The 15,668-nt window shown below is 42.1% G+C and overlaps 1 protein-coding gene across 4 annotated transcripts in view; it reads left to right on the top strand.

The window, feature by feature from the left end:
- rasip1 (Ras interacting protein 1) overlaps positions 1-15,668 on the top strand; it is a 56,678-nt gene that overhangs the window by 6,880 nt on the left and 34,130 nt on the right. For all 4 annotated transcript variants that reach the window (XR_010804324.1, XR_010804323.1, XM_066682441.1 and 1 more), the window contains exons 3-15: positions 781-1,229; positions 2,478-2,738; positions 3,172-3,401; positions 3,649-3,807; positions 4,634-4,838; positions 8,713-9,011; positions 9,594-9,755; positions 10,533-10,573; positions 11,149-11,303; positions 11,953-12,065; positions 12,530-12,821; positions 13,393-13,556; positions 13,908-14,049. Coding sequence is in view for 2 of the 4 variants with exons in the window: in XM_066682441.1 (XP_066538538.1) it covers positions 781-1,229; positions 2,478-2,738; positions 3,172-3,401; positions 3,649-3,807; positions 4,634-4,838; positions 8,713-9,011; positions 9,594-9,755; positions 10,533-10,573; positions 11,149-11,303; positions 11,953-12,065; positions 12,530-12,821; positions 13,393-13,556; positions 13,908-14,049 (2,672 nt within the window). In the remaining 2 variants the exon portion in view is untranslated. The remainder of the gene's footprint in view (positions 1-780; positions 1,230-2,477; positions 2,739-3,171; positions 3,402-3,648; positions 3,808-4,633; positions 4,839-8,712; positions 9,012-9,593; positions 9,756-10,532; positions 10,574-11,148; positions 11,304-11,952; positions 12,066-12,529; positions 12,822-13,392; positions 13,557-13,907; positions 14,050-15,668) is intronic.

Below are 15,668 nucleotides of genomic sequence, written 5' to 3'. Positions count from 1 at the left end.
GTAGTGTAAATAGGTATTTAGAGAGTAACTTACTTCTCGATAACATTGGGTATTCCATAGTTAGACCGTTCGGATGACGTTATTCTTTAGCACGGACTCGTTTCAGCCAGGAGGTCGATACTGAGGTTAAATATCGACGATTCAAGATTAGTTTTGAAACACAAAAAATACTCTAATTCGTCCAAAAACTACTGAATGACGCGCTATGACTAGCTACAGGAAAACAGTTAATATCTACACTCTTCTACAGCCCAATGTTGAGGGCTTTATGCTCGTCAAGTGGGATACAGGCCCTTTCTTGTGTCTATAGGCTGCCTTGTTCCTATCAAACATATATTTAAAATATCTATAGGTTATCTAGCTATACCTGTAGTCTCTGTCAACTTTCTCAGTTCAGAATGTTTGAAGTTAATGTGGCACAATAACAAGGTTGCTATTTAAGGAGGGGTGGATCAGATGAGAGTGCTTCTCAATGTGCCTAATTCGACCTACCCAATGGATCCCCCTAATGTAATTCATTTTTACAGCACTACTGAAATGAATGAGAAGGGGTAGTGAGAGGCTGTGATTTCCTACCATCCACCAAAAGTTACATAATACAGTTTCTGCAGTGCTGAGCCAAGAGGATTTATTCTCCATATTAGAGGTCAATGAAGCATCACAACGATTTTGAAGCTGTACAGTCTTCTTTTAAATGTGAATATATATTATATATAAGTTACAAGTTATCCTTGATGTTAACCCTATATATTTTTTCTGTTTTCATGTTCATATCCTCAGATCTACCACTAGCTCTGATGCAGCGTCAGTGCACGAAGCCACGTCCCCATCCGCTCCCTCCTCTCTTTCATTCTCCAGCCCCTCTTTAGCCCCGCCCTCCCCCGCTCCCACTTTCCTTCGGCCACGGCCAGCCAATCAGCCGCAGTCTCGGGCCAAACGCCTGTCCCACCTGTTCCTGCGAGGGCGTTCCAATAGTGATCGTGATCGGGCGATCGGGGAAAGGGAGAGAGAATTGTGGGCACACTCTGCCGCCCCTTCATCGCATCACTTCCTGCCTCCAGCTTCATCCTCTGCCCCTGGGTTGGTCAAAATCTATGGAGATGCACTTTCAAGTGGCGCCAATTACCGTAGTTTACTGGCCAACATCCACTCTACAGCCAGACAACTCATTCAACAAGTCATCACTCGCTACACCGAAAGGGAGAGGGAGAATGAGAGTGAGGACATAGGTGAATATATATCATTATTTTTTATTGGATAATATTGATGTTCTTCATGTAGGAATGTGGCGCTACTATTTCTTTTTGTCTATGGGTCAAAATGTCATGATTTGTACGGTGTAATGCACACTGGCGCAAGGGGTAGTGGGATCGAGCCCTCCTTAAGGTGACTTGTCTGTGAGAAGTTTGGCGTGTTCTCTCTGTGTCTGCATGGGTTTCCTCTGAGTGCTCCTGTTGCCTCTCACTGTCCAAAAATATGTTGCTAGGTGGATTGACCATGCTAAAGTGTCCATAGGTGTGAAATTATGAGAGAATGTATGAGTGTGTGATGTGCCCTGTGATGGACTGATGCCTCGTCCAGGGTGTGTCCTTGCCTTGCATCCATTGATTTCAGGTAAGCTCCTGACCCACCGTGACCTTGAACTGGATAAAAGGTTACAGACAATGAAGGAATGAAGTAGCTTGTCCCCCATTTACTGATGGTGAATTATTATCTTTGAATCACCAACCAATCCATTCATTCATTATCTGTAAGCGCTTATCCAGTTCAGGGTCACGGTGGGTCCAGAGCCTACCTGGAATAATTGGGCGCAAAGCGGGAATACACCCTGGAGGGAGCGCCAGTCCTTCACAGGGCAACACACACACATACACACATTCACTCACACATTCACACCTACGGACACTTTTGAGTCGCCAATCCACCTACCAACATGTGTTTTTGGACTGTGGGAGGAAACCGGAGCACCCGGAGGAAACCCACGCGGACACGGGGAGAACACACCAACTCCTCACAGACAGTCACCTGAAGCGGGAATCGAACCCACAACCTTCAGGCCCCTGGAGCTGTGTGACACTACCTGCTGCGCCACCGTGCCGCCCCCAACCAATCCAACTCATCCTAAATAAATTGGATTTTGCTCCTCAGTCATAGTTAATATGACTTTTATCCCTTTCATCCAGCACTTTTTATATTAAGTTCATGTGTGGCTGCTCCACTTTTTCAGCTGCGATTACACAAGCTTTTTGTGCTGGCCACAATGGGTGCACATTAAAGCAGCTGAAATCACTAAATATAAGGTTTCCTACAAATGTTTGTGCATAGAGTTTATGTGGTTATTGGCACTCTACAACAACTCAAAAAGCAGCAAAAAAACAAGAGTGTCTGGTTGGGTTTTCTAAACTAGGGAATGACATAAGTGACCCTGAGGATGTTTCTTACACGTGATTGTCCTGATTTCCTATGCACCTGCTCAGCTCTGCAGAAGCATTCCCCCGAGGACTTCCTGTTATGTGATGTCATTGGAAAGCCCATTCGGCAGGCGGATGGAGCCGTCGAGTGGCAGACAGAGTGCCGGAGGAGTGTGGCTCCCTGGGAATGCCCCCTGCTGCTGGTGGACATGTGGAGGCCCAAAGAAGGCTTTGAACGGAGATTTGAGATCCAGCGCCGCGATGAGTATGAGAGAGAGGAGAAAGAAAGGGAGAAGGAAAGAGAAAGGGAGGGAGAGAACTCCCAAGGTAACTCAACAGTGGTCCCCTTTTTAAAGGGTCCCTTTTATTCCCCTTTTTAAAGCAGCCATCATTTTTTTTACCACTGAAATGTAACAAAAATATTTTTGCAAGTGAATGCTTACCATTTTTACATTTGTTTGTAAACTGAGATGAAGAACCAAATTCCCTTGTAAGAAGTGATCGTACCTGTTCATGCTCCATTGAGTGGATCACCCACATAAGGGTGGCCATGCTTAAAATAAGTTCACTACAGAATCTTTGGTACGTACAGCCCACTAGGCGTCAGTAAAAATAAATTAATTGTGTTTAGTACACAGTTATACACTTTTAGTGTAAAGTATCAATGGAAGCAATCAAAGTGTATTTAAATGAAACAGAAAAGGAATAGCACAGAGTGACTGTTAGAAAGGTTAGAGAATTTTCTGTCTCTCTCTTGCAGTTCGTTGGAGACGCAGTCGAATGTCCTCAGGAAGTGGTCCTGAAGAGCGCGGTCATAGAGGGAGAAACACAGAGCTTCGGCGGAGTATCAGTGACATGAACCTGACCCTCAGACGCCGCCAGGGAAACCAGGCCAACAACGACCCAAGACGAGGAGGAAACACACCGACCAATGGAGAACCTCAGGACAGGAAGAACATTGTGAGCATGATAAACACAGAGTCAGGAGAGGTGAGGCCCTGCAAGGAAAAAGAAGCAAAGATAGAACAGGAATATGACATATATATGGAGGCAAAGACTTGGTATTCTTATACCGAGGCTAAGAGATTAATAGTTTTGATATCAAATTGGCCCTTTGGAAGAGTGTGATTTTTAAATTGCCTGCGGGCCTTAAGCTTAATTTGTTACAAAAATTGCATTTCAGCCTTTGACCATTTAAATCTGAAAAAAATAAACACGTAATGCCCTTTTCCCAAAGGTTACAGGTTCGAGGGTCCAGGCAGAGGCAGAGAGACACTCAAGAGCAGCAGAAGATGAAAGAGAGACCTGTGACCTTGAAGTGATGTCACAGAGCCTGATCCTCCCTCCCACAGACCGGCCATATTTCCTGTTGCTGCAGGGCTATGACCAAAGCAAGGCTAGACATGCAACACAACTCTATCACACTGATAGTGTCCTCATGACTTCATACCTGCATCCCTCTTATCTCCACATACCATCTCCTCTCTCATACCTCAGAGTGGATATGGTGTTCAGAATGCACAAAACATCTACACACAGCCACACAATGGCCACAGGGGTCTCACAACACGTCCACACACTCGCTATGTCTACATCTGTCCCACCGCACAATGACCTCACACAAGAGAACATTATTCAAAACTGTAACACACTTCATCCCATATCAGCTCCGCATTTCTGAACAACTTAAGATCGCTGATAGAGCCCATTTTCATAACAACCGTATCTAAAATGACAACAGTCTATTTTTCTTTCCAACCACTGTTTGTATCAACCACTGTTTTGTATATTTCTTTCTATCTCTCTCTCTCTTTCTAACACAATAGGTGCTGTATTTGTTTTAAACTCTGGCGGTTGTGTAGTTTTATTTGAAAATGATTTGGCTAAATGATACCTATGGGATAAATTTTCCCAAATAGTACAGATATTCGCATATACATATATACGCTTTCTTTATATTGGTTTAAATTCACTCCACATTTATTATTGCCATACAGTGAATGCTACATTAATTGCAGACTCATGTAATTGCAGACCCCAATAACTAGATGATTTCAGCTAGATTAAAGTTCAGCAACTGCTCACACACACACACACACACACACACAAACATATTTGGTATAATAATAATAAATAAAAAATTTAGTAAGAAAGATCCAGGTACTCTACAAATGTGTACAAAGGTCTAAAAAAGTTTTTTTGTTGTTGTTGTTGTTGTCCAGGACTTTGTTCTGTACATCATGGCAGGTCACACTCATGTTTTCGGGAGGAAGCCTACATTCCGAGAGAGGGAGAAGGACAGAGAGAGAGAGAGGAAGGGGAAGAGGCCACTCAGAGTGGACACTTTCCTCTCAGCTCCGGATATGCTCACACGACACCTTCTGGTCAGGAGGGACTCGGCTGTCCCTGACCAACCCAGAGGCCAAGGTATTGTAGGCACAGAACCTTTGGAAAAAAGAATATATATAGATATCAATTATTATTATTATTAATAAAAAATAATATTCCAGATATATCTGTAATGTGAAGGTTATCTTTTTAATAATGACATGTTTTTGTAATATGTGCCCGTGTCATAACTTTTTTAGTCCACCAGAGGGCACCTTAAAATTTAAACCTTGGTGGAGGCCCTAGCAAAGTAGAGCAGATCCCAGCTAATTCAGGTAGCTTCACGGCCTGTGGTGGTCTACTTTCATACTGGCCCAGATTGGAGCTTACTAGTGACAAATTGAGTAAGCACATTAAGCCTAAAGATTATTGCTGGGCCCAAGGAAGGGATTAATCAACTATTACTTAATTATTAATTGATGAATGCCATGAAAAATCAAAGACCATATTTGACTGAAATACCCATCCCTGAGATCCAGACATTTCTTGACATTTTCCAGTGTGTCACATTGCTCTCCTAACTGTGTGGGCGCCCCTCGGTTTTAACTAAATTAACTAATCTAATACACTCCAAACAGAACCAGATGAGGTGTGGTCTGCTCTCTCCTGATTGGCTAAACATAACTTGGCTGCTGCAGTTCACCTGGTTCTGTTTCATGAAGACCAGATAGTTTACTAAGAAAACATAAATTAGACACTATGCTGAAGCGAGTCAAGCACTGAGCATTTCATGGAACATTCAAGAGAAATTTAATACATTTCAATAAAACAGTGCAAGGAACATAATTGTAGAAGCAAGAAAGCTGCAGTTAGAACTCATGCTCTGCCTCACACACATTATACAATGTTCTGTGGTAGTGTGTCTGCAGAACACTGCATTTGACTGTGCTCTAGCCAAATGCCGAAATATTGCTACACACTCTAAACACAGTCCACTAAACGCCCACCATTGCTAGCACAGTAGCATGTTGCAAATAGGCAAAAGCAGGAGTCACTCATACAATATGTCATCAAGATGGAATTCTGTTTTGGAAATGGTCAAGCATATTCAGTCATGCTTTCCTAAATAGTGCTCTGTAAGGTTCCATTTCTTGAAGATATGCTACAACAAACATTAATCCAGTTAAATATAATGTACCTGAAATACTGAAAGTAATAAATCCACTCAGATAAAGCTAATTTTGTCCACCTTTTAACTAAAATGCATATAATGTTATAAAATACATAAAGTGTTACATTTAATGCATTTCCTTTGTATTTTAAAATATTTTAGCCTTTAACTGCGCAAACTGCGATTATTCATGATTATTATTTTAATAATGTGACACCATTTATATATTATAATTCATAAATATAAATGGTTTGAGATACAACAGTAACATTCCCAAATAATGATTTAGAATCTCGCAGTGAAGCGTTAACATCTCAAATTATGTCTTGTTCTCACATAATAATGAGATCCTATCCTCTCTCATCATTCATTCATTCATTCATTATCTGTAACCCTTATCCAGTTCAGGGTCGCGGTTGGTCCAGAGCCTACCTGGAATCATTGGGCGCAAGGCGGGAATACACCCTGGAGGGGGCGCCAGTCCTTCACAGGGCAATAAAGACACACACACATTCACTCACACACTCACACGGACACTTTGAGTCGCCAATACACCTACCAACGTGTGTTTTTGGACTGTGGGAGGAAACCGGAGCACCCGGAGGAAACCCACGTGGACACAGGGAGAACACACCAACTCTCTCTGATCATTATTAGTTACAAAATTATACAGAAATGTTTAAGAATTGTAAAACAATTTTTAAAAAGATAAATGAAAGTGTTGCAGTCAACCTGGAGGTTGTGGGTTCAAGTCCCGCTCCAGGTGACTGTCTGTGAGGAGTGTGGTGTGTTCTCCCTGTGTCTGCGTGGGTTTCCTCCGGGTGACTGTCTGTGAGGAGTGTGGTGTGTTCTCCCTGTGTCTGCGTGGGTTTCCTCCGGGTGACTGTCTGTGAGGAGTGTGGTGTGTTCTCCCTGTGTCTGCGTGGGTTTCCTTCGGGTGACTGTCTGTGAGGAGTGTGGTGTGTTCTCCCTGTGTCTGTGTGGGTTTCCTCCGGGTGACTGTCTGTGAGGAGTGCGGTGTGTTCTCCCTGTGTCTGCGTGGGCTTCCTCCGGGTGACTGTCTGTGAGGAGTGTGGTGTTTTCTTCCTGTGTCTGCGTGGGTTTCCTCCGGGTGACTGTCTGTGAGGAGTGTGGTGTGTTCTTCCTGTGTCTGTGTGGGTTTCCTCCGGGTGACTGTCTGTGAGGAGTGTGGTGTGTTCTCCCTGTGTCTGCGTGGGTTTCCTCCGGGTGACTGTCTGTGAGGAGTGTGGTGTGTTCTCCCTGTGTCTGCGTGGGTTTCCTCCGGGTGACTGTCTGTGAGGAGTGTGTGTGTTCTCCCTGTGAAGGACTGGTGCCTCCTCCAGGGTGTATTCCTGCCTTGCGCCCAATGATTCCAGGTACACTCTGGACCCACCGCGACCCTGAACTGGATGAGGGTTACAGATAATGAATGAATAAATAATCTGTTTTGTATATGAAACATTAGTCCTTTTTTAATAAATAATGGAAAAAAGCTTGTGTAAAACATGTCTTGTTGATATATTATGAAACTTCTTACATAAGCAATATAAGAAAAACAAAAAACTGTTTAGTGTACACGCAGACATTTTTATTGTTTAGTGGTACTGTGAGTTATAAATTTTAGGTTTCCTTGACATTTTAATGCCAAACAAGGTGATTTTGACACTGAAGGACACTTTGGTCAGGAGAAAGTTTGGTCATAGTATGGAAAAGAAAAATCTGCCTTCTGTGTTTTTGTATAAACACAACATGTATAATTTATTATCTGGAATGAAATGGAGCAATCTGCAGTCCGCTAACCTTATAAAATTAGCATTTGGCTAATGAAGAAACAAAAACACAATAGCACCTTATTTGGATTACTTTTTATATAAAACAGGAAAACTCACTCTATTCATTAATCCATTGTCTGGAACCGCTTATCCAGTTCAGGGCTGTGGTGGGTCCGGAGCCTACCCGGAATCACTGGATGCAAGACTGGAGGGTGTGTCAGTCCGGGTGACACATTTACTCATACACACTCACACCTACGGACACTTTGAGTAGCCATATCACCTACCAACATGAGTTTTTGGACCATGGGAGGTAACTGGAGCACCCGGAGGAAACCCACACGGATACAGGGAGAACACACCACACTCCTCACAGACAGTCACCCGGAGGAAACCCACGCAGACACAGGAAGAACACACCACACTCCTCACAGACAGTCACCCGAAGTGGGATTTGAACCCACAACCCCAGAACTAGATCCCGGTAGCTGTGTAACAGCGCCACTACCTGCTGCGTACCACCCTGAAAACTCACTCCAGTTTTATTATATATATTTTTCCATTGTCAAATATATGTATATATCATATTACAACATCAACAGGTACTATGTTTTTCATGCTCGAAATGTCGAAAGATTGATGTATGTTAACATTCACATTTTAAATATCATCTACATTTTAATTCAGTCCATAATTGGAAACTGACCAAGGTAAATGGCCTATTGTGAATTTATTTTCTTTGTTATGTTGCATTTCTCTATACCTGCCAATTTGAGGCTATGAAAGTGTTTCAGGTCAGGTTGCTTTTTGAATGAGACAAAACACAGGGCTTCCAGCCGAAACAGAGCTCATTTATTTACGTGGTATGGTCAGAAGTGTGTGAACTCCTTCCTATCAAATTAGATCTAGTCTGCTCCCTTCCACGCAGTAACAGCTTGTACTCACCTGTAAAGACTTTAATACCATTTGACAAGCTCTGGTAGATCAGTGTGGATGTTGTATCTTTATTAAACCGTTGTTCTTTACACAGCTCTGATGCGTCCATTCAGAGGAGGAGCTGTCACTCACAATGGAGTTGTACTGTACAGGGAGACAGTGCTCAAACCTGGAGATTTGATTGGGCTTGGCAATCACTTCCTGTTCCTGTACCGTGACCCCAGAGTTACCCCTGCCCCACCCATAGCTTTGGCCCCGCCCTGGCAGGGTGACACCACCACATCCTTTGGGCCTGGAAACATGACGGATAGGCAGGAAGCTCTGAGGCAGTATCTAAGTTCCTCTGAGTCAATGCTGAAGTTCCAGGCTAAAGACGCTGACACCTTGCTACAGGTTTGACCCAAATCTTCCGTCCATTTTACACTCACCGTGACAACAAATTATTGTCATCCTTTCAAAAGCAGACTCAATCCTCTTTGAATAATGAGATAACTATGAACCCAGATTTAAAAGCCAAAATAATACTTCAGAACCTTAAATCTCTATCAAAAAACTGGAGCAAAATAGCATCGAAAGTTTATACACAGCAAATTCACAAGTGTTAAATTAACACTGAGAGCGTTGACAAGTTTACATTTTTATACCAATAACACTGGTGAATATAGTCTTTTTTTTTTTCAACCAGTGACTTGTATCCTATATAATGTTTCTGGCACGACCTAAATAAGCAGTAATTTTTTGAGGTTAGCAGTGTCACTGAGGGGTTCACATGTCGTGTAAACTCAAGACGCATCGCACTGCCTTTTTTGAGTTTTCTACGGGGATAAAGATATATATATTAATAACGAAATTGAATTTCCCTTGGTTCAGCAAATGGTACCGTTAAATAATTAATTTATAAATGCAAAACTTTTACAGTTAGAGATAAGCATGTAATTTCTTTCCTCTGAAATTAACTTGTGATTTTTCTTTTAGGAAATTATATCCAAGAATTCGACTCCAGATTCAGGGTGTGGAGCTCTAGCCCCAGCCTATCTGTTGTCACTCATGATTGACTACACCTCCAAACATCTTGATCCAGCTCTAACCCCACAGCTGCTGTTAAAGGCAGCCAATCAGATAAAGGCAATCGTGTGGGTATGTATTTGAATCTAAAATTACATAAAAGAAAGAAGTAGTTTGTCTGTTTGTTTGTTTGGCACCGAGAAGGGTGACCTCCGCGCCTGAGCATTCAATTTCTTTAAAGCTTTTCTGTGAAGCTTTAACAATTTGGTTTGCACAGCTGATCATCTGTGGCTACAGTTGTGCATTATTATACAGTAGCTGACTTCACTAGTTATAAGGGTTGCCTACAAACGTTTACATAGATAGTGTAGTTCTATGACTTCAGTCAAACTGCAGCTCATATTTATTTAAACTGTAGTGAAACGGCATCTATCAGTATAATGCCTGTAGTAAAATGAAAATTGTGATAATAATGACAACAGTATTATCAGAATGTATCAAGATATACTTCCTACAGTTAACTTGTTGTTATAGTTCATCAGTGCATAGCTGCTCTGTTGCTACTGTCCAGTTCTAACCACAAATAGAGTGATTATAGAAAAACACATGATATAACTGAAGCAGACTCTCTGCACGTAAGTGTCCTGAGGCTTGTTGTGTGTGTGCTGGAGCTGGGGCAAGGGCAGGCTGTGGTTTGAGGAGCCACAGCTGCGCACACACACATGGGCTTTCACTGGTATTTCGCTGGAGTTTGTAAACAGAGGTTGACTGATGTCATTTCCACCCGTTTGGAAAATGTGCTGTCATTGTCCGGACACATCGGCCAAACACACCCGCCCAAGCATTCATCCGAGGCTGGTCTAATCTCTTGTCTCTCTCTCTCTCTCTTTTCAATTATTCATTTCTCAGGACAACATTAAAGAGTTTGGAGACAAATACCCCACACAAACGTAAGACACTGTACTTCTCTCTGTGCTTTAAATAATTATTTAAAACACACCTTATATGAACTGTCCTACTTGTCTTTTGGCTTATGTAAGAAAGATATTCTGTGGGCTGAGCAGAAGATAGAAGGGGCCCCAAGACTCACCTAAGGGAAAACTACCGCATTCTTCATCCTAATCTCAGTCTGCTGCATCTGAAACATACACTTGGTTCCCATGGACAAAAACCTTGTAGTTTCCCTGCACAGCCCAATGGCTTATTTAAAAGCCAGTGTTATTTACAGCAACAACAAATAAAAGGCAGTTAGTTTTTAAATCTAAATCTAGAAAACATATGAATATACGTAAAACACCAATTGCATCATTCCTCTGATTAATCAATAAACAGACCGAAGCACAGAAGGTGGCAGATATATTTCACATATCTCACTGCCACTGCATGTGTTAAAAAACACCCCTAGAGGCAGATTTAAATTAATTGCAGAAAGCAGATTGGTGAGAAGAGTTTGATAGATGTTCAGTGTATTGGAATACTTTATATAAACCAGATAAGACACAGCAATTTGTGTGTGTTTGTGTAGTTCTCCAGACTCAGAAGCTGACCTCCCTCCACCCAGTGTGCAGAAACTCTCCTCTGATCTTCGACCTCTTATGTTCTGGATGTCCAATGCCACCGAGCTTCTCAACTTTTTCCAGGTTAAAGTTGAAACCATGGAGAAGGAATGGGAATTTGAGGGTGAGGACCAAAAAAAAAAAAACTAGAAAGAACAGAGTGGTTGCTGTTTTAAGTAAACGTGGCACAGCGTGTCTTTGAACAAGTGTAATTTCTCAAAATAAAAATACAATGCAATGTTACGCCACATGCTGCTGTGTATCTTCTGAGATAAAACTGTTTTGTCTTTGTGTGCCTGAATCATTGTTTCCGCATGTCATTTTCCCTTTCTGCCCTTTCTCTTCGACGTGGTAGTCAAAGCAGCAGCATAAAAACATACACAATATGTCCAAAAGTTTGTAGATACCCCTTATAATTTGTGAATTCCACTGCTTTTAAGTGCAGCCATTGAGGACACAGACAATTAGTTATGCACAAACAGCCTGTATAATCTACATAGAAAAGCATTAACAGAGCAGCAGCACATAAGAGGCTGTTACTGCAGTAAAGGGAAACAATCTGCCTATTGATACCCATTTCAGAAGAAATGTTGGATGACGAGATGCCCAGGAACTTTCAGCCGTATAATGTGGCTGTGTTTAAACGACTTGGGTTTATACAGTCCATAAAATTCTAGTAGAAAGAATATTGATTATTGGTGCTTTGTAAATTTGTGTTGCTGATGAGTATGTTGTTTTGGTGTTTATGAAATTTCTCTTATGATCTCATGCAGCCCCTGGTGACCCAGTCCTGTCTGCTGATATGGACACCTGTTCTGAGGCACTAGCACAACTTGATGATGTCATCATGCACACTTTTCAGCAGTGTGTGTACCACCTGACTAAGGTGAGTGGCAGTCAGAGTATAAAAAGAGACCTGAAATATGTATTCATGCTTTCATTCTTTTTCTGTAATCGCTTCATCCTGATCAGGGTCAGTATCATTGGGACAGTATTACTGGACACTAAGCAGGAACACATCATGGACCTAGCTCAGAGCCTACCTGGAATCATTGGGCGCAAGGCGGGAATACACCGGGCAACACACACACTCATACATGACTCACACACTCATACCTACGTACAGCAGACACAGGGAGAACACACCACACTCCTCACAGACAGTCACCCGGAGGAAACCCACGCAGACACAGGGAGAACACACCACACTCCTCACAGACAGTCACCCGGAGCGGGAATCGAACCCACAACCTCCAGGTCCCTGGAGCTGTGTGACTGCGACACTACCTACTGGGCCCTTTAATCTAAAAGCTCATTCTGTCTATTTATATCCCCTTCTCTCTCTCTCAGACCCTGTACTCTCTACTACCCACCTTATTGGACACCAATCCCTTCTCAAGTGAGGAGAAAGAGAAAGAGAAGGCCGGATCGATGGACAGTGCAAATGGAGGTGGAGAAGAGGGACATGAGGAGGGTGATGTGTCGTCTTTGCCGCCCACTGTTGCAGGACTGGTGGAGGTTTATCGCTGCTCTCTGGAACTGTCACGTGAAGCCTGCCTCTCTCCCCCTCTCACATCCCAAACATTTGGCTACCTCTTCTTTTTCACCAATACCTCGCTCCTCAACACACTGCTCGAGAGAGGTAACATTGTTGGAGGGATACTGCTCTATTTGACACTATAAAAAAAACACCAAGGCCAGGAAATCTCAAGATTCAATATATTGTAGTTGTAATGATAGTTTATACCCCAATAATGCACATTTTACAAACCCCTGACTTTTTTTTATTATTCGTAATCTCAAATAGATTTGCTTCTGTGGTTTCTTTATGAAATACTGTTATTTTTTAAAGTTGATAATCGTATGTGTAAAAATGAGGCTTCTCAATGGCTACTGTTTTAATTATGTGACATTTTTCATAATCTATTTGTCATTAATTAACAACTCACTGTGAGGCAAGTCTGATGAAGCATGGTGCTAACAGGTGGTTGTAAGTTCCATTAGTTGTTTCGTTATCCTTGTAGTTCCAGTCCACCAAGCACCAAATAGCAGCACGAGGGGGTAACCTGGAAACCGTGTATTTATTTTTGACAGCATACAAATGAGTGGCAGGGGTGCGGTCTTGGAAATGTTTTACCCGAAGGTTAGATATTTATGAATGCGTGCATTGTCTTTAGTTGTGTTTGATAGATTTTTTTCTCTTGTTCTGTCAGATGCTTTGTTTTCCTGGTCCCGTGCTGTACAGATCCGCACTAATCTGGATCTGGTCTTAGACTGGCTGCAGGGGGCAGGCCTAGGTGACATCGCCTCAGAATTCCTCAAAAAGCTGTCAGTCACCGTCAACTTCTTATGCATCCCCAAGACCCGCCTTATCCAGGTGAAAGGTCAAAAATCAAATGACCGTAGTGTTTTACCCAGTATTTAATTTTGTATCTGTTTTTTACACCAGCTGTTGATACCCTTATCAACTTTTAATGATGGACAGACCAATAGAAATAATGAAACAAAAATGGTCTGAATAAATATTTACTACAATAACTCCCATTTAAATTTCACATGCTGATTTTAAAGTAAATTACATGGCTTTAGATGAGACCTACAAAATATAGGACCTGTAATATGCATGCTAGTCTAATTTCATCTGCTCAGTGTTGATGATTTTGTAAAAAGCCTGTATAGGAATTTGGGAATATATTCAAAGTCCCGCTCACAGTATTTTTCTCGTCAGTCATCTTGGGTCAGCCTACAGGAGGAACATGCCTTGCTAAGCCCTGCCCAGCTTCACCACCTACTGACTCATTATAAACTGGGGCCAGCCAGAGCTCCGCCTTCCTGCTGGGCTCCTCCCTCAGCCACTGAACTTGGAGGTGGTAAGTAAACTGAATTAAATAGATGAACAGATAGAAACGTTCTGCTTTTACACTTTCAGTTTACACAAATTACACTTTATGTCTAAATATCCTTATAAAAACTGAATTCAGCTACTTTAAGGTGCACCCATTTTTGACATTGGCGTTTAACTGTGTAGCAGTAAAACTGCATTCTGTAGAGTGTTGGACCTATATATAGTGTCTTTGGTGGTATTTGTGATCCAGCGATAATTATCTAACATCTGTACATGACCAGTTTAGTGCTCTTATGGTAGAGGTGGAAAGAGTACTAAAATATTCTACTCAAGTAAAGTACAGGCTCCGGTTTCCTCCCACGGTCCAAAAACACACGTTGGAAGGTGGATTGGTGACTCAAAAGTGTCCGTAGGTGTGAGTGTGTGAGTGAATGTGTGAGTGTGTGTTGCCCTGTGAAGGACTGGCGCCCCCTCCAGGGTGTATTCCCGCCTTGCACCCAATGATTCCAGGTAGGCTCTGGACCCACCGTGACCCTGAACTGGATAAGGGTCACAGATAATGAATGAATGAATGAAGTAAAGTACTGTTACTTTGATGAAATGTTGCTCTACATTTGAAATTTACTCAGAGTAAAGTACAGTTACTTAACTGCTTTTTTTTAACAGTAATAACTGGTCTTAGAGAGGTCTGAAGATGACTATTAAACTGAACATGACTATTAAAATAGTTGAAGTTATGTCTATTCAACATCATATTCCTATTAAAGGGATATTTCTCTTGTTTTGAAGTGGGTAGTATGAGGTATTAATGGCTAGTCTTGTGTATTACACATAGTAAACAGCGTTCAACTTTCTTCCAGTTCACAGTCTTCTTCCAGTTTTCCAGTCTTCTGCAAAGTTTAATAACACGTTACCAGCAGATTGCTAGCTAGATTTTATGAATTTCATGAATCCCTTGAGGGAAGTTAAGTTATCATAGCAGCTAGATTTTAAATACAGAGTTATAATACCTCAAATAGAGAAATGTGCAAAGAAATTCAGTCAAATATGTTAATACACACATAGAATAAGAAAGTATGGGAGATAAATAAAATTAATTGGTGCAGATCGAGTAGTATCACAAAGGCCAATAAAAGTAACAGTTCAATAATACCAACCAAAACACACTGATGTATTTTTTCTAATTTGAGCCTCTTACTAAGTACCAATGCAATGGTACACCTAGGGCTGGGCATTCATTCATGCATTCATTATCTGTAACCCTTATACAGTTCAGGGTCACGGTGGGTCCAAAGCCTACATGAAATCATTGGGCGCAAGGCGGGAATACACCCTGGAGGGGGTGCCAGTCCTTCACAGGGCAACACACACACTCACACATTCACTCACACCTACGGACACTTTTGAGTCGCCAATCCACCTACCAACGTGTATTTTTGGACTGTGGGAGGAAACTGGAGCACCCGGAGGAAACCCACGCAGACACAGGGAGAACACACCACACTCCTCACAGACAGTCACCCGGAGGAAACCCACGCAGACACAGGGAGAACACACCACACTCCTCACAGACACAGGGAGAACACACCACACTCCTCATAGACAATCACCCGGAGGAAACCCACGCAGACACAGGGAGAACAC

Source organism: Hoplias malabaricus, chromosome 10, assembly GCF_029633855.1.
Source record: "Hoplias malabaricus isolate fHopMal1 chromosome 10, fHopMal1.hap1, whole genome shotgun sequence".
NCBI classification, from domain to species: domain Eukaryota; kingdom Metazoa; phylum Chordata; class Actinopteri; order Characiformes; family Erythrinidae; genus Hoplias; species Hoplias malabaricus.
This window is presented reverse-complemented; position numbering and strand designations above follow the sequence as displayed.